Here is a 22,996-nt window from a genome sequence, read left to right on the forward strand (position 1 = left end):
CTGTTGTAGCGTCCATTTGGGGGGTGAACCAACGGAAGGAAGACCTTTCTCTCTGTCTCTCACTGTCTAACTCTGCCTACCAAAAAAAAAAAAAAAAAAAAAAAGAGAGAGAGAAAGAGAAAAAAACTAATGTGGTGTTTTGTTTTTTTTTTAAGAGAATGATGATTTGATATCTTAACAATGTATATAAGGCATTTAAGCTTTTTCTAATATCATAGTCTTTGGTGCAGTTTATATCTCTTAATTACTGCTCATAACGTGGCCTTAACTTTATTTTTAGAAACTTCCCATTAGCCATGTAGTGAAAGGTGGGGATCTTTGAAGATGATAATATCTTGAAAAGCTAATTGCATTCTGTTCTTGTATTAATGGTTTGACTCCAGCCACACAATGCTCTAATGACTTTTTCCTTGGAAGGACAAAGATACTTTCTAGCTGGAAATTAGTTCATTCTGTAATCTTTATCTTGGAAAAAAATAACCCCAAACCTTTCTTTGGCTCTTTGTATTTTTCTCCTTCCATCTTTAAGGAGCGTATGCCTTCCGTCCTTTACAGTGTCAGTACTGGAATCCAGCCCAAGGAGGACTGTGAGCCTCTTGGGCTCCGGCTTTCGCTTTGCAGTGATCAGTGTCCTTGCAGTTTTCTCTTACAGTTTTCTAAGAGTTTTGCTGTATTTTGTTTTGACATGGTCCTGAAAGCTATGGAATTCTAGGGAGGGTTAGGCTTTGTCTCAGTAGCCACTTCAAAGTCATTTTTCCTTTTGATTTTTGTTTTTAAGATTTATTTATTTGAGGAGCTGGCGTTGTGGCGCAGCAGGTTAAAGCCCTGGCCTGCAGTGCCGGCATCCCATATGGGTGCCAGTTCTAGTCCCGGCTGCTCCTCTTCCGATCCAGCTCTCTGCTATGGCCTGGGAAAGCAGTGGAGGATGGCCCAAGTCCTTGGGCCCCTGAACCTTCGTGGGAGACTTGGAGGAGGCTCCTGGCTCCTGGCTTCGCATCAGCACAGCTCCGGCCATTGCGGCCACCTGGGGAGTGAACCAGCAGATGGAATACTTTTCTCTTTGTCTCTACCTCTCTCTGTAGCTCTTTCTTTCAAATAAATAAAATAAATCTTTAGAAAAAAGAGATTTATTTATTTGAAAGGCAGAGCTACAGAGAGGGAGAGGCAGATGCAGAGAGAGGAGTCTTCCACCTTTTGGTTCACTCGCCAAATGGCGGTGACAGCTGGAGCTGTGTCAGTCCGAAGCTAGGAGCCAGGAGCTTCTTCTGGATCTCCCACATGGATGCAGGGGCCCAAAGAGTTGTGCCATCTTCCACTGGTTTCCCAAGCACATTAGCAGGGAGCTGGGTTGGAAGTGGAACAGCCAAGTCTCCTACCAGCACACATATGAAATGCTGTTGCTGCAGGTGGCAGCTTAATCCACTACGCCACAGTACTAGCCCCTCCTTTTGATTTTTAGAGTCTCTCTTTATACTCATGTTTGGAAATCAGAAGTTATTAAGATAAAGCAGGTCTTCTTTTTTTTTTTTTTTTTTTAAGATTTTTTTAATTTATTTGTGAGGTAGAGTTACAGTGAGAGGCAGAGAGAGAGAGAGAGGTCTTCTGTCCTCTGGTTCACTCCCCAAATGGCCGCAACGGCTGGAGCTGGGCCGATCCAAAGCCAGGAAGCAGGAGCTTTTTCCGGGTCTCCCACACGAATGCAAGGGCCCAAGCAATTGGGCCATCTTCCACTGCTGTCCCAGGCCATAGAGGAGAGCTGGATCGGAAGAGGAGCAGCCAGGACTAAAATCAGTGCCCATATGGATGCCAGCAACACAAGTGGACAATTAACCTATTGCGCCACAGTGCCAGCCCCAAATTTTATTTCTGACCTAAGACTTATTTGAGGATTTTAAGAATGTTCAGTAATGTGGTTTATTTATCTTAGTATAGCCAAAATACTAGCATTTCAACATGTAGCTCTGCCTGCATTCAGGTGCTCACCCCATGTGTTGCCTGATGATCTGCTCTGTTGGACAGCTCACTGAATGTGAGCAAGTTGTACCACTTTTTTTTTTTTCCTATAAGAAATGTTGTAGAATTGGTCTTCATCGTCATTGTCTTCTTCTTATTATTTTTTTAAAGATTGATTTATTTATTTGAGAGAGTTACACACAGAAGGAGAGGCAGAGAGAGAGAGAGAGAGAGAGAGAGAGGTCTTCCATCTACTGGTTCACTCTCAGTTGGCTTCAGTGGTCGGAGCTGCGCCCATCTGAAGCCAGGAGCCAGGAACTTCTTCCGGGTCTCCCATGTGGGTGCAGGGGCCCAAGCACTTGGGCCATCCTCCACTGCTTTCCCAGGCCATAGCAGAGAGCTGGATCAGAAGTGGAGCAGCCAGGATACACACTGGTGCCCATATGGTATTTCAGCACTGCAGGCAGCAACTTTAGCCGCTACACCACAGTGCCAGCCCCGGTGTTATTCTAAAGAATTTTTCATCGAATCCAACTGGGCCTTGTGCATTTTTAAATAATATATATTTATTTCTTTTTATCCATTTGAAAGGCAGAGGGAGGGAGCAAGGGAAGGATATCTTCCACCTGTTGGTTGGTTCCCCAGATATCTGCAACAGCTAGAACTGGACCAGATCAAACCCAGGAGACTGGAACTCCATCTGGGACTCCCATGTGGGTGACAGGGCCCCAAAGTACTCAAGTTATGATCCGTTGTCTCCCAGGACACATTAGCAGGAAGCTGACAGAAGCAGAGCGGTTGGTACGAGAACCCGTACTCCAATCTGGGATGCAGGTATCCCAAGCTGTAGCTTAATCCACTGCACCACAACACCCACCTGTTGTTTTTCATATTTGATATTGTGTAATGTATAGTTACATAACCTACTTTTTTCTTCCATCACTGGTATTTTACAGCTTTCCCCCTTTGTTCATGAAATGCTTTCAGACAGTTTTTAGTGGTTGCATATTGGATTTTATTTTATTAGCCAAACAATGTAGATAATTTTTTAATTGAGGTAAAATTCTTATAATAAACCATTTTAAAGAGTATCATTTAGTGTCATTTGGTACATTCACGAATGGTGTACAACCATCATCTCTGTTCAGTTCCAGTGTATTTATCACCCCAAAAAGAGTGTCCCGAGCTATTGAGCCGACACTCCCTATTCTTCCCTGTCTGCAGTCATTGGCAACCACTAATGTGCTTTTCATTTCCAAGGGTAGCTACTACTTTGTGGATGGAGTAAATATATAAATAGTGAAAAAAATCATGATATATTTGCCATCTCAAGAACAGAATCTGGACTGCTGGCTAGAAAGTGAACAAACATAACTTGGTTCATTTATAGTTAAGTTCTTTTTTTAAAAGAGATTTATATATTTATTTGAAAGTCAAAGTTATAGAGCGAGAGAAAGCGAGAGATCTTCAATCTGCTGGTTAACTCCCCAGAGGGCCACAGTGGCCAGGGCTGAGCCAGGCTGAAGCCAGGAGCTTGATCCAGGTCTCACCACGTGGGTGGCAGGGAGACGAGACACTTGGACCATCTTCCGTTGCTTTTACCTAGGCTGTTAGCAATGAGCTAGATCACATGTGGCACAACCGGGACATGAACCAGTGCCTATTTAAGGTCCTGAGGTCTCAGCCAGCAGCTTTATCCGTTATGCCACAGAGCTGGCCCTATAGTTAAATTCTTAAGCATTCTTTTTTTATTAAAGAAGGACATCAGAGAAACAGAATGCACTCTTATTTTTTTTTTTGTTTTTATTTATTTTTATTTTTGATTTTTTGGACTGGCAGAGTGGACAGTGAGAGAGAGAGAGAGAGAGAGAGAGAGAAAGGTCTTCCTTTTCCATTGGTTCACCCCCCAATGGCCACTGTGGCCAGCACATTGCACTGATCCAAAGCCAGGAGCCGGGTGCTTCTCCTGGTCTCCCATGCGGGTGCAGGGCCCAAGGACTTGGGCCACCCTCCACTGCACTCCCTGGCCACAGCAGAGAGCTGGACTGGAAGAGGAGCTACAGGGACAGAATCCAGCACCCCGACCGGGACTAGAACCCGGGGTGCCAGTGCCACAGGCGGAGGATTAGCCTAGTGAGCCATGGCGCCAGCCCAGCATGCACTCTAACGTTGTATCATTGGTTTTTACTTTGAGTTCAACAGCATACTAGCCATGTTACTTTTAAGAAATTACTTAAGTGACTCCGCTTTTTTTATAAGAAAAGGAAGATTATACCTATGTCATAGGGCTTGGAGCAAATTAGAGGAGGTAATGGATATAAAACTTTAAACTTTCAGAATAGTGCCTGTTGCAGTAACTTCTAAGTGTTAGATGCTATTATTGTTGTTATTCAAAGATCTCAGAGACAATAATATCTTGTGCAGTAATCCCTTTTCTACTGTTAACTTGTCTTATGAAACTTTTCTTAATAAAGATTCCTTAAAGTTTTTCTATCTCAGATTATCTTAGTGATCTGTTTCTGTGGAATCATGGTGGGCTCTTCAGAGATTCCGTGTCATAAAATCAGAAAGGTTTTGTACATTTGCAGCTTAATATGAAGTGTCAGGCTTCTCATTGAAACTGATTTGGGAGGAGAAGGGTCTGAGTACTGAAGACCACTTTTTCAGATTTGTTTGAATTTCTGTCAATGTATAAAATGCAAGTAGCCAATACATTCTCATTCTATGGATTCTGACCACTTGAAGACTGAAGGAGGTTGTTTGGTTTTGGAATTACACTCAATCGTTTGGAAGGCAATAGAAGTATTTTCCAACTCTTTGGGTATATTAGCACATCATGTGGTACCTGAGGTATTAGTGTATACTGGAAGGAAGGGAAGAGAAGACTGCATGAAATGCGTGTACCTGATTACTAGTCAGTAGTGTTTGATAATTCCTTTGCTTAAAAATGACTTTCAACTCTTCAGCATGTAAGGAGCTTAGAAGTGGCTACTCTGTTGTAAGAATAAGTGAAAAGCTTGGAAAACTTTAAAAACTCAACTCAAAGAGGTGGGGTCACATTGCAAACCATGACACCCAAAACTGGATAGACAGGCAGATACAGAGAATTGTAATTAACAGAAGCAAACATCTCTACAGGAAACAGGACAAAGTAGAAAACCTAAAATGTGATTGTTAAATTGCTGTAGGTTCAGTGTGGATAAACCTGAGAGAGAAAAACTCCAGGAGCACTGTAGTCATCAGGGGCTATTACACATTTGTGAGTCTTGCCTCCAGGAGTGAATACTGGAGGGAAATTTCCTGGTAATTTTAAAGTAACCATTTTGAAATACACCACAACACTTGGTTGCTTTTTTAGCTTATTTGAGAGGCAGAGCATCAGAGAGAGGGAGAACAAGCCTGCAAGTGTTTCACTGGTTCATGCCCCAGGTTCCAACAACAGCCAGTGTTAGGCCAGGTGAAAGTCAGGAGCCCAGAACTCATTCAGGTTTCCCACATGGGTGGCAGGGACCTAGGTACTTGAACCATCCATCATCTGTTGCCTTCCTCCTGCAGGAAGCTGGATTAGAAGCAGAGGCAGGACTGAAATCGAGGTGCTCCAGTATGTGATGCAGACGTCCCAACAGCAGCTGATCCACTGAACACAGTACCTGCTCTAGCATTTTCTTCTTATCAAGGCATACCTTTAGTAGAAATTACTTCACCAGAGCCTAACCTATCGGGGTTTTACCAGTCTTACTGACCTTGGGAAAGGGAAATATCCAACTGTAGCCAGTTTTGCCTTCCCTGGGGGAGACAGGAAAATACTCAGTTCCAGCCATTCCTTGCCATCTGACCCACTTTAGGTGGGAGAAGTACTGAGACTCACTTGGTGCATGGCGTAAAGCAGTGCTTCCGTTTCCCCACACCTACCACCATTTTACTTCCTTCACGGCAGCTCTTTTATCTGATACATCATGCCTGCCTTTCGGCAGGACATTCTAAAAGGCAAAAAGCAGCGTTTGAAGAGACTAAACAGCATCAAGCACCAGAACCAGAGTCAATTTTAGCAGGAATGTTGCAATTATTAGACCAGGAATTTTTAAAAACAGAATGCTGTGCTTAAGAGCTTCAATGGAAAAAGGAGACAACATGTAAAAACAGATGGAAAACATAAACAGAGATGGAAATTCTAAGAAAGAGTTAAAAAAAAATCAAAGAGATCAACAACAACAAAAAAAAAACACTGGGAGCAGGCAATTAGCCTGGTGGTTAAGATGTCCATGTCTCACGTTAGAATACTTGGGTTTGATTCCTGGGCATCAATTCGAGTCCCAGCTGCTCTACTTCTGATCCAGCTCCCTGCTATGGCCTGGGAAAGCAATGGAAGATGGCCCAAGTCCTTGGGCCCCTGTACCCGCATGGGAGACCCAGAAGAAGCTCCTGGCTCCTGGCTCCTGGCTCCTGGATCCAGATGGGCCCGGCTCTGGCCATTGTGACCATTTGGAAAGTGAACCACCACATGGATGATCTCTCTCTCTCTCTCTCTCTCTCTCTGGCACCCCCTTCCCAGCCTCCCCGTAACTCTGCCTTTCAAATAAATAAATAAAAATCTTAAAAAAAAAAAAAAAAAAAACTAAAAAGCCAAAAGAAGAATAAAAACAGAATATCCAAGACCTGTGAATCAGCTTCAAAAGATGTAACATACATGCTTAATGGGAATATAAGAAGTAAAGTAAAGGAACAGAAGCAATATTCAAGGCGATAATGACTGAAAAATTCTCCAAATTAATGTCAGACAGCAAACCACAGATCCAGGAAGCTTAGGAAATGCCAAGCAGGATAAAGCTCAGAAAACTATGCCTAACATATTATTCAAACTCTGGAAAATCAAAGATAAAGAAAGATCTTTAAAGAAGTTGAGGGTGGGGACAGTTGATGCGGAACAGTTTACCTACAGAAGAACAGAAATAAGAATTGTATCTGACTTCTCAGAAACTGTGCAGTGAAGACAAAAGTGGAGTGAAATGCTTATATTGAGGTAAAACAATTCAGTCTTCGAATTCTGTATCCTGTAAATTATCCTTCAAAAATGGATAGACTTTCTGACTCAGACAAACAAAATTTATTGCCACTATTGCCTTACAAAAAAAGTTAAAGGTTTACCTTGGAAAAGGTAAAAATCAAAAATTATTTTTCTGGGGCCAGCACTGTGGCTTAGTGGGTAAAGCCATTGCCTGCAGTGCTGGCATCCCATATGGGCACCAGTTTGAGACCTGGCTGCTCCACTTCTGATTCAGCTCTCTGCTGTGGCCTGGGAAAGCAGTGGAGGATGGCCCAAGTCCTTGGGCTCTGCACCCACGTAGGAGACCCGGAGGAAGCTGCTGGCTTCGGATTGGCATAGCTCTGGCCATTGTGGCCAACTGGGGAGTGAATCAGTAGAGGGAAGACCTCTCTCTCTGCCTCTCCTTCTCTCTCTGTGTAACTCTGACTTTCAAATAAATAAAATAAATCTTTAAAAAAATTTTTTTCTTATTCCTAATTGATCTAACAGGGAACTGTTGAAAATAATGGCAATAGTATGTCCAGCCATATATGCTTACATGTATGTTTATGCATGTTTACATATAAATGAATTGAATGACAGCAGTGATTGAAGAGACAAAAAGGAAGCATTAGGAATATTTTACTTTCATAAGGTTCTTATATGACTGTGAAATATAATAGTGATATTTGAAAGTTGAAAGACAAGTCACAAATTATACAGACTGAAGTGAAAGAGGATATGTCACTCATGAACATTAGAATGATAAGAAATATTATAAGCAGCTGTCTGCTAACAGAATTGATAACCCAGCTGTAATGGACAACTCTAGGAAATACACGGTCTTCCAAAACTCACTCAAGAAGAAACAGACAACTTGGCAAGGCCTATGTCTATTAAATAGAATCAGTGATTAATAATCTATCAAACCAGAAAGCACCAGGCCCAGATGGATTTTCTAGCAAACATTACCACACATTTAAGGAAGACATTATTCCAATTTTCTGTAGTCTCTTGCAGAAATAGAAGCAAATGGAATATTTCCTAACTCATTTTGTGAGGCCATCATTACCCCAATAGCCAAATCAGACAGAGATATTACCAGAAAACTATGGACCAATATCTTTCACAAACATAGATGCAGAAATCTTCAACAAAATGTTAGCAAATTGAGTCTTAAAATGTATAAAAAGTGTTATGCACCATGACTGTGGGGGATTATTGCTGGTTTGCAAAGCTAGTTCAACATTTGATAATCAGTTAATCCATCACATCAATAAGATAAAGAAAAAAATGGCAAAATCACTTTAAAAGATAAAGAAAATGAATTTGACAAAATCTAATGCCTATTCATTATAAAACCCATGAAAACTAGGAGCAGAGGATTTTCTCAGCTTGATAAAGTATGCCTACAAAAAACTGACATGGGCTGGTGTTGTATTGCAATGGGTTAAGCTGCTGCCTGCAGCACCGGAAGCATCTGTACAGGAATGCTGGTTTGAGTGCCAGTTGCTCTGCCTCTGATCAAGTTTTCAGCTGTGGTGCACTGGGAGGCAGCAGGTGATGGCTCACATAGTTGTTTCCTTGCCACCCATGTGGGAGACCTGGAATGAATTCCAGGTTCCTGGTTTCAGTTTGGCCCAACCCTGGCTGTTGGAGGCATTAGAGAAATGAACCAGTGGGTAGACGATATCATTGTCTCTGCCTTTCAAATAAGCTTAAATAATTGATTAAAAAACAAAAAGAGCTGGCGCCGTGGCTCACTAGGCTAATCCTCCGCCTTGCGGCGCCAGCATACCGGGTTCTAGTCCCAGTCGGGGTGCCAGATTCTGTCTCGGTTGCCCCTCTTCCAGGCCAGCTCTCTGCTGTGGCCAGGGAATGCAGTGGAGGATGGCCCAAGTCCTTGGGCCCTGCACCCCATGGGAGACCAGGATAAGTACCTGGCTCCTGCCTTCGGATCAGCGCAGTGCGCTGGCCGCAGAGCGCTGGCCGCGGCGGCCATTGGAAGGTGAACCAACGGCAAAGGAAGACCTTTCTCTCTGTCTCTCTCTCTCACTGTCCACTCTGCCTGTCAAAAAAAAAAAAAACAAAAAACAAAAACAAAAAACATCCAGATGGCAAATAAGCATATGAAAAGATATTCACCATCTTATATGATCAGAAAATTGTGAATTAAAACAGTGAGCAACCACTACCTATCTATTAGAATGGCCAGTATCCAGAACACTGACAACATCAAATACTGGTGAGAATGTGGATCAACAGGCATACTCAGCTCACTGTGGTGGGAATGCAAAATGGAACAGTCTGGAGGGAAGACAGATTGGCAATTCTTTCAAAGCTACACTTGCTCTTACAACGTGATTCTGCAATTGTGCTTCTTGGTATTGACCCAGACATTTGAAAGCTTATATCCACCCAAAACACGCACATAGGTGCTTATAGCGTTTTTATTCATAATTGCCAGAAGTTGGATGTAACCACATATTGTTTAGTAGGTGATTGAATGAATAAACTGTGATAGACAATGGAATATTATTCAGCACTAAAAAATATGAGTCATTAAGAGAGAAGAACCTTAAATGCATATTGCTGAGTGGAAGAAGAAGCCAATTTAGGCCGGCGCCGTGGCTCACTAGGCTAATCCTCCGCCTTGCGACGCCGGCACACTGGGTTCTAGTCCCAGTCAGGGCGCCGGATTCTGTCCCAGTTGCCCCTCTTCCAGGCCAGCTCTCTGCTGTGGCCAGGGAGTGCAGTGGAGGATGGTCCAAGTCCTTGGGCCCTGCACCCCCTGGGAGACCAGGATAAGTAACTGGCTCCTGGCTTCGGATCAGTGCGGTGCAGCCATTGGAGGGTGAACCAACGGCAAAAGGAAGACCTTTCTCTCTGTCTCTCTCTCTCACTGTCTACTCTGCCTGTCAAAAAATAAAAAAATAAAAAAAAAAGAAGCCAATCTAAAAAGACTACATATTGTGTGGTTCCAGCTATATGACATTGTAGAAATGAAAACTATGGAGATAGTAAAAATCTTAGTGGTAGCACAGGTGGAGGCAGGGAAATTGAATAGGCAGAGCTCAGGATTTTTAGTGCAGTGAAAGTATTCTGAATGATACTACAGTAGTGAATACATATCATTATGCAGTTGTCAAAACCTGTAGAATGTGCAGTACTAAAAGTGAACCCTAAAGTAAGCTGTGGGCTTGGGTGATGATGTGTTAGTGTTGATTTCATTGACTAACAAACAGCAGTGTGGTGTGGTATGTTGATAGTGGGAGAGGCTGTGGGAAAAGGGAGTATGTGGCACATCTCTGTACCTCTGATTTTGCTGTGGACCCAAAACTGCCCTTAAAAAACTCAGTCTGTTTAAACAAAACAGTGAACATTAAGAGATAATCTTCTGGGACCAGGGTTAAAACACTGCCTGTGGCACCAGCATCCCATATGGATGCCAGTTTGAATCCCATCTGCTCCACTTCTTTTTTGTTTTGTTTTGTTTTGTTTTGTTTTGTTTTGTTTTTTGTTTGTTTTTTTGAGAGGTAGAGTTACAGACAGAGGGGAGAGACAGACAGGTCTTCCTTCTGCTAGTTTACTCCCCAGATGTCTGCAACGGCCAGAGCTGGGGCAATCAGGAGTTTCATCTAGGTTTCCCATGAGGGTGCAGGGCCCAAGCATTTAGGTCTTCTGCTGCTGCTTTCCCAGACCATAGCAGAGAACCGGATCAGAAGAGAAGCTGGGACTCGAACCAATACCTGTATGGGATGTCAACACCACAGGCAGAGGCTTAGGCCACTACTCTGCAGTGTCAGCCCCTGCTCCACTTCTGATTCAGCTCCCTGCTAATGTACCTGGGAAAGCAGCGGAAGATGGCCCTAGTGCTTGGAACCCTGTACCCAAGTGGGAGACCTGGATGGAGTTCCTGGCTCCTGGCTTTGGCCCAGCCCTGGCTTTTGTGACTATTTGGGGAGTGAACCAGTAGATGGAAGACTTCTCTATATCTCCAGCTCTGTTTCTCCCTCTCTGTAACTCCACCTTTCAAATAAATAAATAAACTAAAAAAAAAAAAAAAAAAAAAAAGATAATCTTCTAGGTAAAATGAGCTGCAAAGGCTTTCCCACATACAGAGTATTTTAAGTAAATAGATTGATGTTGGTCTCAGGGAAAAGACAATTCTTTTCTAGACTGAAATAGAGGGGTAAAAGCATAACTGTGATTGAGTATAACTAGTGCAGTTTGGCATGATTGGGGTTTCTGTGTTGGAAAGGGTGGGAGATGGATTGAAAGTCTTACTACTCAATGCACAATACTGAATGGTGTCCCAAATTTGGCTCTGTGCCCACATTTGAGCCAGGAAACATTTTAGGACAAAGGCCTGCAGTGGATGCTTGGGTAAAGCTGGGTAGGACCAAAGGAATCAGACTTGCAAGAAGAAGGAAGTAAAGATGAGAAAGAAGTCGCATGCAGGAAGTTCTGTTTTGCTTTTGATTCTGACTCTGCCAGTAAACTTGACACATGAAGAGCGTATGTAGTTTTCTTTGCAGGGATACTATTTTATTAATCTTCATGTTCTTGCTTCAGTCTAGCTGGGATTGATACTGACTGGGAGCAGTTTCCTTGAAGCCAGAAACAAAGCCCGTTCTCTTTAGGAGGAAGAGGGAGAGCATAGTTGACATAGTGCTTGTCTAAGATCTCTAGGAATAATTAGTTACCATCAGCAATGCTGTTTCACATTTTTTTTTTTTGCCTGTAGTTTTGTCCAAAATAGTGGGGCTTACATCTTGTTATTTTGCTTTTAACTGTTTAAAGAAAAAGCACATAAGCTTTGTAGAAGTTAGACCTCACCTTAGAAGGATGTGTACCAGAGGAATGATTTTATTTTTTCAAATGAAGGCAGTTAAGATTGAATTGGGTCTATTATTTCATAGTCTGGAATTTGACTTTCTGGTTGTTGAATTAAATACTTACTTGTAATACTTACTTGAAGTAAATACTGATTTCTGCCTGAATATTTTACTTTAAATTGAAAATACTGCAGGGGCTGGTGCTGTGGCATAGCATATAAAGCCACCACCTGTGGCACTGGCATCCCATTTGGGCACTGGTTTAAGTCCCAGCTGTTTCACTTCCAGTCCAGCTCCTTGCTAATGTACCTTGGAAAGCAGTGCAAGATGGCTGAAGTACTTGGGCCCCTGCACCCATGTGGGAGACCCAGAAGAAGCTCCTGGCTCCTAGCTTCAGATCAGCCCATGTCCAGCTGTTACAGCCAATTTGGAGAGTGAACCAGCAAATGGATGATATTTCTCCCCCCACCCCCCACCCCTCCTTCTCTCTCTGCCTTTCAAATAAATAAATCTTAGAAAAAGAAAATATTGCAGATTTCAGGATACACCGAATATTTCAATCCCATGTTGAGAAATTTAGCACAAATATGAAGGAAGAAGAATATAGGCCATTTTTCTTCCCGTTAGCATATAAAGTAGACATATTTAAATGTAAAGCCTTTTTTTTTTTTTTAATTATTTGATAGGCAGAGTTACAGAGAGCCAGAGAGAGAGAGGTCTTCCATCTGCTGGTTCACTCCCCAAATGGCCACAATGGCCAGAGCTGCACTGATCCAAAGCCAGGAGCCAGGAGCTTCTTCCAGGTCTCCCACAGAGATGCAGGGGCCCAGGGACTTGGGCCATCTTCCACTGCTTTCCCAGGCCATAACAAGGAGCTGGATCAGAAGTGGAGCAGCCAGGACTCGAATCCGTGCCCATATGGGATTCTGGCATTACAGGTGGCAGCTTTACCTGGTATGCCACAGTGCTGGCTCCAAGCCTTTTTATCTAATGTTAAATTTAAGTTCAGTAGTAATGCCAAAATGATTTTTAAAATGCCAGTTTTAATTTATATATTTTATGCCCGTTGTGTATATTGACTTTAAAAAAAAAACTTTTATTTATTTCAGAGGCAGAGAGATAGAGAGAGGGAGAGACAGAGAGGTTGGTCTTCCATCTGCTGGTTCACTCCCCAAGTGGCCACAATGGCTGGGGCTGGGTGGGCTGAAGCCAGGAGCCAGGAGTTACTTCTGGATCTCCCACATGGGTGCAGGGGCCACAGAATTTTGGCCATCCTCCACTGTTTTCCCAGGCCATTAGCAGAGAGCTGAATCGGAAGTAGAATAGCCAGGACTCAAACTGGCGCTAGTGCCAAAGGCAGCGGCTTAGCCCACTACTACACCACAGCGCCAGCCTTCCAGCACCATTTCTTGAGAAGACTATACTGCCATTAAATGGGATTTGCAACCTTGCTGAAACCATTTGATCGAATACTTGAAGGGTTTGCATCTGGGTGCTCTGTTCTGTTTTGTTGATCTGTTTATCTTTCTTTCTGCCAGTGCCACACTATTTTTGTTACTGTAGCTTTGAAATAAGTTTTGATATCAGGAATAACTTTGCCTTTTTAAAAATTGTTTTGACTGTTAACAACTATTTGACTCTTAGTGATGAATTTGGCTCTTAGATTAATCAGTTTGGCTCTTTGGCTTGGGTGAGAACAGTCTGATCTCCGTTGCAGAGTTCCTCCCCAGCAACCAACCTTTTGTGTCATTATTTTATGCACTTATGATTGTTGTCTGAATCATTTCATTATAGGTTTCAAAGTCGTGATTTCTTCCACTGCTTATTATTAGCTAGAATTCAGGGAGGGAAAACAAAAGCTTTTCTTCATCAAATACAGTAAGTATTATCTTGAAATTCAGTTTCTGCAGAAAAGCCTGGTGAAATGCAGTTAGCTTACACTTAATTTCCAGTATTTAAAACATTAGTGCTATAGTTTATTTTAATGAAGCTAATGAATGAAGAAGAGTTCTAGATTTTTGTGGTGTCTCCTCCCTTTCTATGGGTATCATTGTAAACTCTTGGATTTTATGTATGAAGCTGGCTACAACATCCAGGATTGGGCCAGGCCAAACCCAGGAGCCAGGAACTCCACCCAGGTCTCCCAGATGGGTGGCAGGGACCCAAGCACTTGGGCCATCATCCATTGCCTTTTCAGGCGCATCAGCAGGAAACTGTATTGGAAGCAGCGTAGCTAGGATGCAAATCAGCACTCCAATATGGGACACTGGCATTAGTGTCACAAGTGGCAGCCACAAAGCCAGTCGCTGATTCAGAATTTGCTAAGGAGTTATGCTGTAAAGGAAGGCAGAGAAATGGGGAAGATGCTGAAGGAGAATTGAGAACATTATACTGTCTGTAACCACAAGAAATTTAAAACAACTCATGCCCATCAATTGGGAAAGGCTGGAAAAACATGAAAACATCTCTCTGTATGCCTTTTTTCTTTCTTTCTTCCTTTTTTTAAGATTTATTTATTTATTTGAAAGTCAGAGTTACACAGAGAGAAAAGGAGAGGCAGAGAGAGAGAGAGAGAATCTTCCATCCATTGGTTCACTCCCCAATTAGCTGCAACGGCTGGAGCTAAACCAATCTGAAGCCAGGAGCCAGGAACTTCCTCCAGGTCTCCCATGCAGGTGCAGAGGCCCAAGGACTTGGGCCATCCTCCACTGCTTTCCCAGGCCATGCAGAGAGCTGGATTGGAAGTGGAGCAGCTGGGACTAGAACCAGCGCCCATATGGGATACTCCCTCTCTGTATGCCTTTCTTTTTTCTTCCTTCCTTCCTTCCTTCCTTCCTTCCTTCCTTCCTTCCTTCTTTCCTTCCTTTCTTTTTTTTAAGATTTATTTATTTATTTGAAAGTCAGAGTTACACAGAGAGAGAAGGAGAGGCAGAAAGAGGGAGGGAGAGAGAGATTTTCAATCTGCTGGTTCACTCCCCAAATGGCTGCAGTGGCCAGGGTTGGGGCACAATGAAGCCACTTGCCAGGAGCTTCATCCAGGTCTCATGTGGGTACAGGGGCCCAAGCTCTTGGGCCATCTTTCACTGCTTTTCCCAGGCCATTATCAGGGAGCTGGATTGGAAGTGGAGCAGCCTGGACCTGAACTGGTACCTGCTTGGGATGCTGGTGTTGCAGGCAGCAGCTTTACCCACTGTGCCACAACACTAGCCCCCTGCATTATCTTTCCATTTTCCCATGAACTTATTGAACTTCCTACATAGATGACTATAGCAGATCTGATCTGGGGGCATTATTGGTAAGAAAGTAGTAGCCACACCAAGAGAGGGTCATTAAGAGCATTTTCTTGGTGCTACATGAATGCTCTTAGGAGAAATAATGTTTCCAAATTTTAAATGTGTCTTTATATTAATATTAATATATTATATATTATATTAATATAAATAATATGTCAAAATAACTGATTATATATTAATATAAGCAATCAATATATTAATATTAATACATAATGTTATATAATATTAATATATTAATGACAGCATTGCTTTTCCCATTTTCATTCTGAACTAATGTTCATCTTTCAATCTTGAGCAGGTATTTCAATCCATGGCACTGATTTAATGGATTTGGGAAGCAGCAATCCTTATTTACTGAGACTTAAATAAATGTCTTCAAATGATTGCCCTTACCCTGCATTTAAGGAAAAGCTCACGATATTTTTAAATAGGACATAATTTGGAAAAATAGTGAAGTGGTGATAGTTTCTTTGTTGTTTCCCTTTCAGCTTTCCTTTCATTGCCCTTCCTTAGATGTCTCCTCTCCTGTGTGAACTTGTTCCCCTTGATAGGATTTGTTGATGTTGAAGTTAGGTAGCTTAATATGTTTTCCTGAGGGACATTTGTATTTTAAAAGGAAATTCCTAGGAATAATACAAAATGGTAAGAATCAGGTTTCCCGTGTACATTTGTGGTAAGATGGTGGGGCGTAAGAACAGGTAGAGAAGCAGATTTTTTTTAAAAAGACTTATTTAGTTGAGAGGGAGAGTTACAGAGAGAAAGGGAAAGACAGAAAGAGAGATATTCCATCTGCTGGTTCACTTCCCACATGGCTGCAATAGCTAGGACTGGGCCAGATTGGAGCCATGAGCTACTTCTGGGTCTCTTGACCCATTTGGGCCATCTTCCACTGCTTTCCCAGGCACATTATCAGGGAGCTGGGCTGGAAGTAGAGCAGCCAGGACTCGAGCCAGTACCCATATGGGATGCCAGCACTGTAGGTGGTGACTTAACCTGCTATGCCACAATGCTGGCCCCATGGGAAGCAGATTTTGAGCAGAGGCCATCCTTCAGTAGTCTATCATACACAGAGACACACACTGATGTTAAAATCTGCTCACAGGGGCTGGTGCTGTGCTGCAGCGCTGGCATGCCACATGGGTACTGGTTCAAGTCCCGGTTGTTCCACTTCCGATCCAGCTCTCTGCTATGGCCTGGGAAAGCAGCAGAGGATGGCTCAAGTCCTTGGGCCCCTGCACCCACGTGGGAGACCTGGAAGAAGTTCCTGGCTTCTGGTTTCGGATTGGCTCAGCTCCAGCCATTGCAGCCATTTGGGAGTGAACCAGTGGATGGAAGACCTTTCCCTCTCCATCTGTCTCTACCGCTCTCTGTAACTCTGTATTTCAAATAAATAAAAATAAACCTTAAAAAAAAAAGACCTGCTCATAGTAGTGACCTTTTTAACAGCACTGTTTAGGCATGTTTCAGGCTGCTAGACTGCCAGTACCGTGAACTCTTACAGAAGCTGGGCCGCACATGCCCAACTTTTCTGCAGAGGTGAGATGTGAGCAGGGAAGTCTCCAGATGCCCGTTGTTTCTGATCTGCAGAAGAAAGGTGATGTTTCTGTTTTCCTTTGAAGATGGGTTGAACTTTAGGAAAGATCTGAATCCAAAACCTCCAAATCTAGAGGTGGCCTCTGCAGTAATCTTCCATGTGCATGCTGACTGAAGCCAGATTGTCAGATGCCTGGCAGCTCCCAGGGACTAGTAGTGGTAGGTGTTCTGAAGATCAGAAGCCCGCAAGATTTTAGTCCTGATTACAACTTGATCCACCATGAGGTGTCCTTGTAGGCTAGATTTTTGACAGTGGTTTTTCAAGCCCCTTGCCTTTTCACTTTCTGATGCCCAGAACCAAATGCAAACCTATGGATGCATTATTAATTGGTTGCTTTAAGTGGCATCTGTTCTCCTGTTGTGCTGGCCAGAGGTGGGATTAGTCTTGCAGCTTCCGTCCAGTGGATACCACATCAAGATGATGGTAATTCAGTTGTGCCTACCTCAGTTTAAAGAATGTTAACTGCTTACTGCTGTCCTGGAAGGGGTAGAGACTTCCCTGCTGATAGGACTATCCCATGTGTGTAGCTGATAAAGGGCTCTTTTTGAGACCTCTAAAGGACCTGTGTCACTGTCACCTTTTTCTGCTATCAGATCAAAACAGTCAGTTGTGTTAGTCACTTCATTCCACAAAGTGTTCTGTATCAGCTCTGTTGGAACTTTACCTCTTAATTTCAGAATATATTTTCTAATGTTGTACCACATTATTTTAGTAAACTTTATATTTTAGAATGATTTTAGTTTTACAGAAAAGTTACAAAGACTAAATAGAGTTGTCATATACCAAGTTCTCCTATCGTTAGCATTTATATTACCATGGCACACTTGTTAAAGCATCACCTTTGTTGTATCTCAATACTGTGAACTAAACTCCACAGGGTATTTGGATTTCACATTTTTCTACTAATAACCTCTTTCTGTTCCAGAATCCAGTCTAGGCTATGACATTATAATTAGTTGTCAAATTTCCCAGTTTCTTAAGTTCTGTGGCAGTTTCTCAGTCTGTGTTTTTCATGACTCTTGACAGTCAAGAGAAATACTGGCAAGTATTCTAGAATGTCCCCTAATCTGAACTTGTCTGCTGTTTCCTCATGACTGGTGTTGGGAAGAATATCATAATGATGAAGTGCCCCATTCAGGGAGAACCTGGTCATCACTTAACATTGCTGGTGGTGCTGCCTTTATCACTAGGCTGGTTAAGTAGTGGTGCATCTGGCAGGTTTTCCTGCTGTAAAGTTACTGTTTTACTCTTTCCCTGCTTTATTCCTTAAAAGAGAATCACCTCCAAGGAGAGGATGGCAGTTAGAATTAAGCTTCATCTCTTGGAAGGGAGGGTACTGGTACATTGTTTGGAATCCTTATAGAAGGATATTTGTGTCTTTTCCCCATTTAGTCATTTATGTATATCATAGTAAGTATGTATGTTGTACTTTGGGTTATAATCCAATACTGTGTTATTTTATTACTCAAATTATTCCAGCCAGAGGGGTCTCTTTTTGGGTTGGCTCCTGTATCCCAATGACATTCTCTTATCCTTTTTTTTATTTGACCACTACCTTTCTTGCACTACAAGGTACTCTAAGTTGATCTTACATTTTTTATCCCCTGTCCATAGAATCAGCCATTTCTCTAAGGATCCCTTTTTCTTTTCTTTGGAGAATGGTATTTAGGAACCAGAACTTGGGCACTTGGTTTGCTCATTGCTACTGGAATGTCTACTTCTAGTCTCAAGCATACTAACTTTTGTATATGGGCATGTCTGTAATTAGTTCTATATTATGATAGCCAGGAGTTTATATTGAGAGATCTCTAACTTTAATCCAGTACCATAGGGTTCATTTTAGAATGCTGCCTTTTCTTGCTTAACTGTAATATCCCTGTTCGATAATGAGAAAACTTGCTCCCATCATCTGCCATCCACTTATGTACTTGTTCAAGCCCACTATACATTTGGAACAGTTTCAGGATTGTTAACTCATTATTTCATGAGGAACAAATTTTCCAGTTGGGAACATTGCACTGATTTTTAACTTTTTATAGTTCTAAACAATGACGTTTATATTGTAATAATATTTTTTTCCACCTGTAAAAGGGATGTGTTGAGTGAGATAAGATTTAACGGCACCGTCTAGCTCCAAAGTTCTGGATCAGAGATGCTTTTTAGAAAATCACATTAAGACCAAACACTTGGCTCAATAGGCTAATCCTCCACCTAGCAGCGCCGGCACACCGGGTTCTAGTCCCGGTTGGGCGCTGGATTCTTTCCCAGTTGCCCCTCTTCCAGGCCAGCTCTCTGCTGTGGCCCGGGTAGGCAGTGGAGGATGGCCCAAGTGCTTGGGCCCTGCACCCCATGGGAAACCAGGAGAAGCACTTGGCTCCTGCCTTCAGATCAGCGCGGTGCGCCGGCCGCAGCGCACCAGCCATGGCAGGCATTGAAGGGTGAACCAATGGCAAAGGAAGACCTTTCTCTCTCTCTCTGTCTCTGTCTCTCTCTGTCTCTGTCTCTCTCTCTCTCTCTCTCTCACTATCCACTCTGCCTGTCCAAAAAAAAAAAAAAAAGACCAAACACATTAAAATCAAATTTTCCATTTGCTTACAAAGTCCTGCCTCGGTTAGCTTGACACTTTGATTCTATCTTCATGGCTACTCTTCTGGGACATTCTGCTTGTCCATTCATTGATGCCAAAGACCATATGTCTATGCAGAAAGATACTGTGATCTAGTAAATGGGATCAACTTAACCATAGCTTTAGTTCCCTGTATACTTGGATTCCTGTCTTCCTGTTAGGGACAAACAAGTGTGAGTTTAAAAAGTTATTCCAGAAAATGGGAGTTTTCAGTCTGTTGCTAACTTGAAGAAGTCTGACCATGGACCCATCATTTTCACTTCTCAGCCCCCAGATCCTTTACTTGGTATGTAAAGCAGTTTTCACTGGATGGTCTTTTCTAGTTGTGGTTTTGTTATCATAGCTGGTAAAATATCTGGCTAGTAGTTAATTCTTTTTTTTTTTTTTAAGTTTATTTACCTGTATTTATTTGAAAGTCAAAGTTACATAGAGAGGGAGAGGGAGGGGGAGAGAGAGAGAGAATGAATCTATAGTTCACCCCACAGCTGGTCTCAACAGCTGAGGCTGGGTCAAGCCAGAGGCAGGAGCTTCTTCCAAGGCTTCCATGTTGGTGCAGGGGACCCAGCACTTAGACAGTCCTCCACTGCTTTTCCCAGGCCATTAGCAGGGAACAGGATTTTAAGTGGAGCAGCCGGGATTCAAACCAGCACTCACATAGAATGCTGGCATTACAGGTTAACGCACTTTGCCACAACTCCGCCCCCCTGATAGTTAATTCTTATCTCAGTAATCAAGGCATTCTGGCAAGAATTGGCAGTGGTCAGCCTTTCTGAAACAAGCTTGTTGGGCCATCTTTACCTTTTAAAATTTATTTGACAAAAAAATAATCAATACACACCCACACCAGGCAGGGAATGAACACATTCAGGAATGTGAAGTCTAGACATAGTTCTTAGGATGCTGAGATGGTACCATGTAGAAGGCATATTTTCTTGTTCACTGTGACCCATTGTGGTAATACTCAGAGAACCAGAACTGGTTATTGTTGTTGTTTATGAATCATTCTCAAATTACTTTCCTTTCACGACTTCTGTGTAAAATCTGAGCACAACAGGGCAGTACCCAAGGCAGAGAATAAAGATATGTAAATAAGATAAGATTACATATTACAGAGGCTTGAGTGCATTCTCAGAAGCCAGGGGGAAGAAATGCCATTTTCTCATTTACTGATCCCAGCTTTCAGGCGACTATGAGAGAATGAAGCACATGACCCGTAGCTCGGTACGCCAAACCTATCATAGTACTTACCAAAGGATTTTAAAACAGATGGGTAAGACAAGGAATAGGACACTGGGCATATCTGTGTGATAAGTGAGCAGCAGAGTATGTGACTGCTGCCTCCAGTTAGAAAGCTAGGACACGAGAGCATGAGATGACTCTCCCTCAGGCTGGCTGCCTTCAGATTGCTCCTAGGGCTGGTATCTTACAGGCTTACCACGAGATTGACTTAGAGCCTTGAACACAAGTCCTCTGACTCCCATTCTTGGTATTGTCCGAATTTATAAGTGGCATGCTGAATGTACAGTGTAGAGGTTCAGCTGCTGTGCCTACTAGTTCATATGAGGACTTCGATTTCTTTTCTTTTTTTTAAGTGTATCTGGAATTTCTGTGAGCCATGCCAGTGCCAGCGAGTGGCTTCAGCTTCTTAAGGGGTGAAAGGAGTTGCTAGTTTGAGAAGCGAACAGCAGGTGTCACTGCATCTCCGCTTTGACTAGACTCCGGCTCCTTGTTTTTCTTAATGCAGCTCCTAAACCATGAAGCTCAAATTGCATATTTATGGCTATATGATTCTCAGATCCCTTTCTTCTTATACAGAACCCAAGTTCAAAATGTAGAATAACCACAACCTTAGACTGTTTTCCTCAGTTTCCTGCACTGTCCTTTTTTTGTATTTGCTCTAGGCTTCTATATATTGTATTTGTTCTAGACTTACATATTATCTATATTTCTAGGTAGCTAACCGACAGAATGTATTTGCCTTTCCCTGGAGGCCTTTCAGCAGTTATTTGGAAGCTTAGTTTTTCATGTTTGTTTTTAGCAAGGGTCACATTCTTAAAAGCTTGGCCTTTCTGTAGCTTGCTTTTCCAACCCTTTCTAGCAGGATTGCAGGTTGCACTGTTGTCCAAAGTGAAGTGCTGAACATCAGAGGACACTTCTACTTGATTAAACTCTGTGGTCTCAGTGTAGATAGCTGGTAGAGCTTCTTTGTATCGTAGAAAATAAAGTTGGTGTTGAACTGGGAGAAAGTTTGAGGCATTCTAAACTCTTGGTGTTTCTTGATCACATAGATAAATAGGGTAATATACAGTAGTGCTTCAAAAAGTTAATGGGCATGGAATTAAAAGATAAGTTGGGGCCCGGCGCTATGGCATAGCAGGTACAGCTGCCGTCTGCAGTGCTGGCATCCCATATGGGCACCGGTTTGAGTCTTTTTCTACTCCACAACCAGTCCAGCTTTCTACTGTGGCCTGGAAAAGCAGTAGAAGATGATCCAAATGCTTGGGCCCCTTCTCCCATGTGGGAGACCTGGAAGATGCTCCTGGCTCTTGGCTTCGGATCAGCCCAGCTCTGGCTGTTGCAGCCATTTGGAGAGTGAACCTGTGGGTGGAAGACTCTCTCTCTCTCTCTCTCTCTCTCTCTCTCTCTCCTTCCTTCTCTCTGTGTAACTATGACTTTCAAATAAATAAATCTTAAAAAAAAGATAAGTTGAATTTGGTGCAAAAATATCTTGAAATCCATGCAATTTTTTTAAAAAGACTTATATATTTATTTGAAAGGCAGAGAGAGAGAGGTCTTCCATCCGATGGTTCACTCCCCAATGGCCACAGCAGCTGGAGCTGCACCGATCTGAAGCCCGGAGCCATAAGCTTCTTCCCAATCTCCCACATGGGTCCAGGGACCCAAGCGCTTGGCCATCTTCCACTGCTTTCCCAGGCCACAGCAGAGAGCTGGATCAGAAGCGGAGCAGCTGGGACTCAAACCGGTGCCCATGTGGCACTGCAGGTTGTGACTTTACCTGCTACATCACAGTGCCGGCCCCCGTGCAATATTTTTCATATACATTTTCATGAACTCGAATGACCACCCCTCATGTGCATGTGTTTTAGAATTCTTTAGCACCAAAATAAACTTTTGTCTTTTAATTTCATTTTCCATGAACTTTTAATATTGTAGTTAGTCTAGGTTATAGATGGTTTACACCTGTGTCCATTTTCCACTCTCTGCTGTCCTAATTTAGCCAATGTATGAGGACTCTAGTTGCTCCCAAGAGGGGGAGAGGTTGATAAGCTGCAAGATTATAAGCATTTTGTGACCTAAGAACTTTGCCTGCCCTGAGTTTTTGGAGTTAAAACACATGTAAAATAAACCAAAACCCACAAAAAGTTGTTAATTCTGGGAACAGTAGTTTTTAGGTTTCTGCTTATTGATAATTATTCTCTAGAGTAGTGCTTTACTAATAGGGCTATATATCTGAATCAACTGGTAGTTTTGTTTTTTTTTTTTTTTAACATGTAGAGTTTCATGGATCTCACCACAGACCTGCACCAGAGTTTGAAGTTGGTGTTAGAAATGCTTCCTAATGTATTTGTCATCTTTGTCAGCACCTTAATAGAAGAAAATTTCTTTGTGTGGTTTGAGTGCTGTTTGGGTTTTTCAGTGGTGGCGCTT

The 22,996-nt window shown here is 42.6% G+C and overlaps 1 protein-coding gene across 8 annotated transcripts in view; it reads left to right on the top strand.

The window, feature by feature from the left end:
- The window catches only part of ILRUN (inflammation and lipid regulator with UBA-like and NBR1-like domains), a 107,701-nt gene that overhangs the window by 62,860 nt on the left and 21,845 nt on the right, over positions 1-22,996 (top strand). The window contains exon 4 of one of the 8 annotated variants that reach the window (XM_089334066.1): positions 5,509-6,566. The exons of the other annotated variants lie outside the window; for them this stretch is intronic. Coding sequence (XP_089190192.1) covers positions 5,509-5,594 — 86 coding nt within the window. The 3' untranslated portion in view covers positions 5,595-6,566. Of the gene's footprint in view, positions 1-5,508; positions 6,567-22,996 lie in introns of those variants that run through there. 8 annotated transcript variants of the gene reach the window in all.

The sequence above is a fragment of the Oryctolagus cuniculus genome, chromosome 5 (assembly GCF_051225735.1).
Source record: "Oryctolagus cuniculus isolate XC-2025 breed Fujian yellow rabbit chromosome 5, ASM5122573v1, whole genome shotgun sequence".
NCBI classification, from domain to species: Eukaryota; Metazoa; Chordata; class Mammalia; order Lagomorpha; family Leporidae; genus Oryctolagus; species Oryctolagus cuniculus.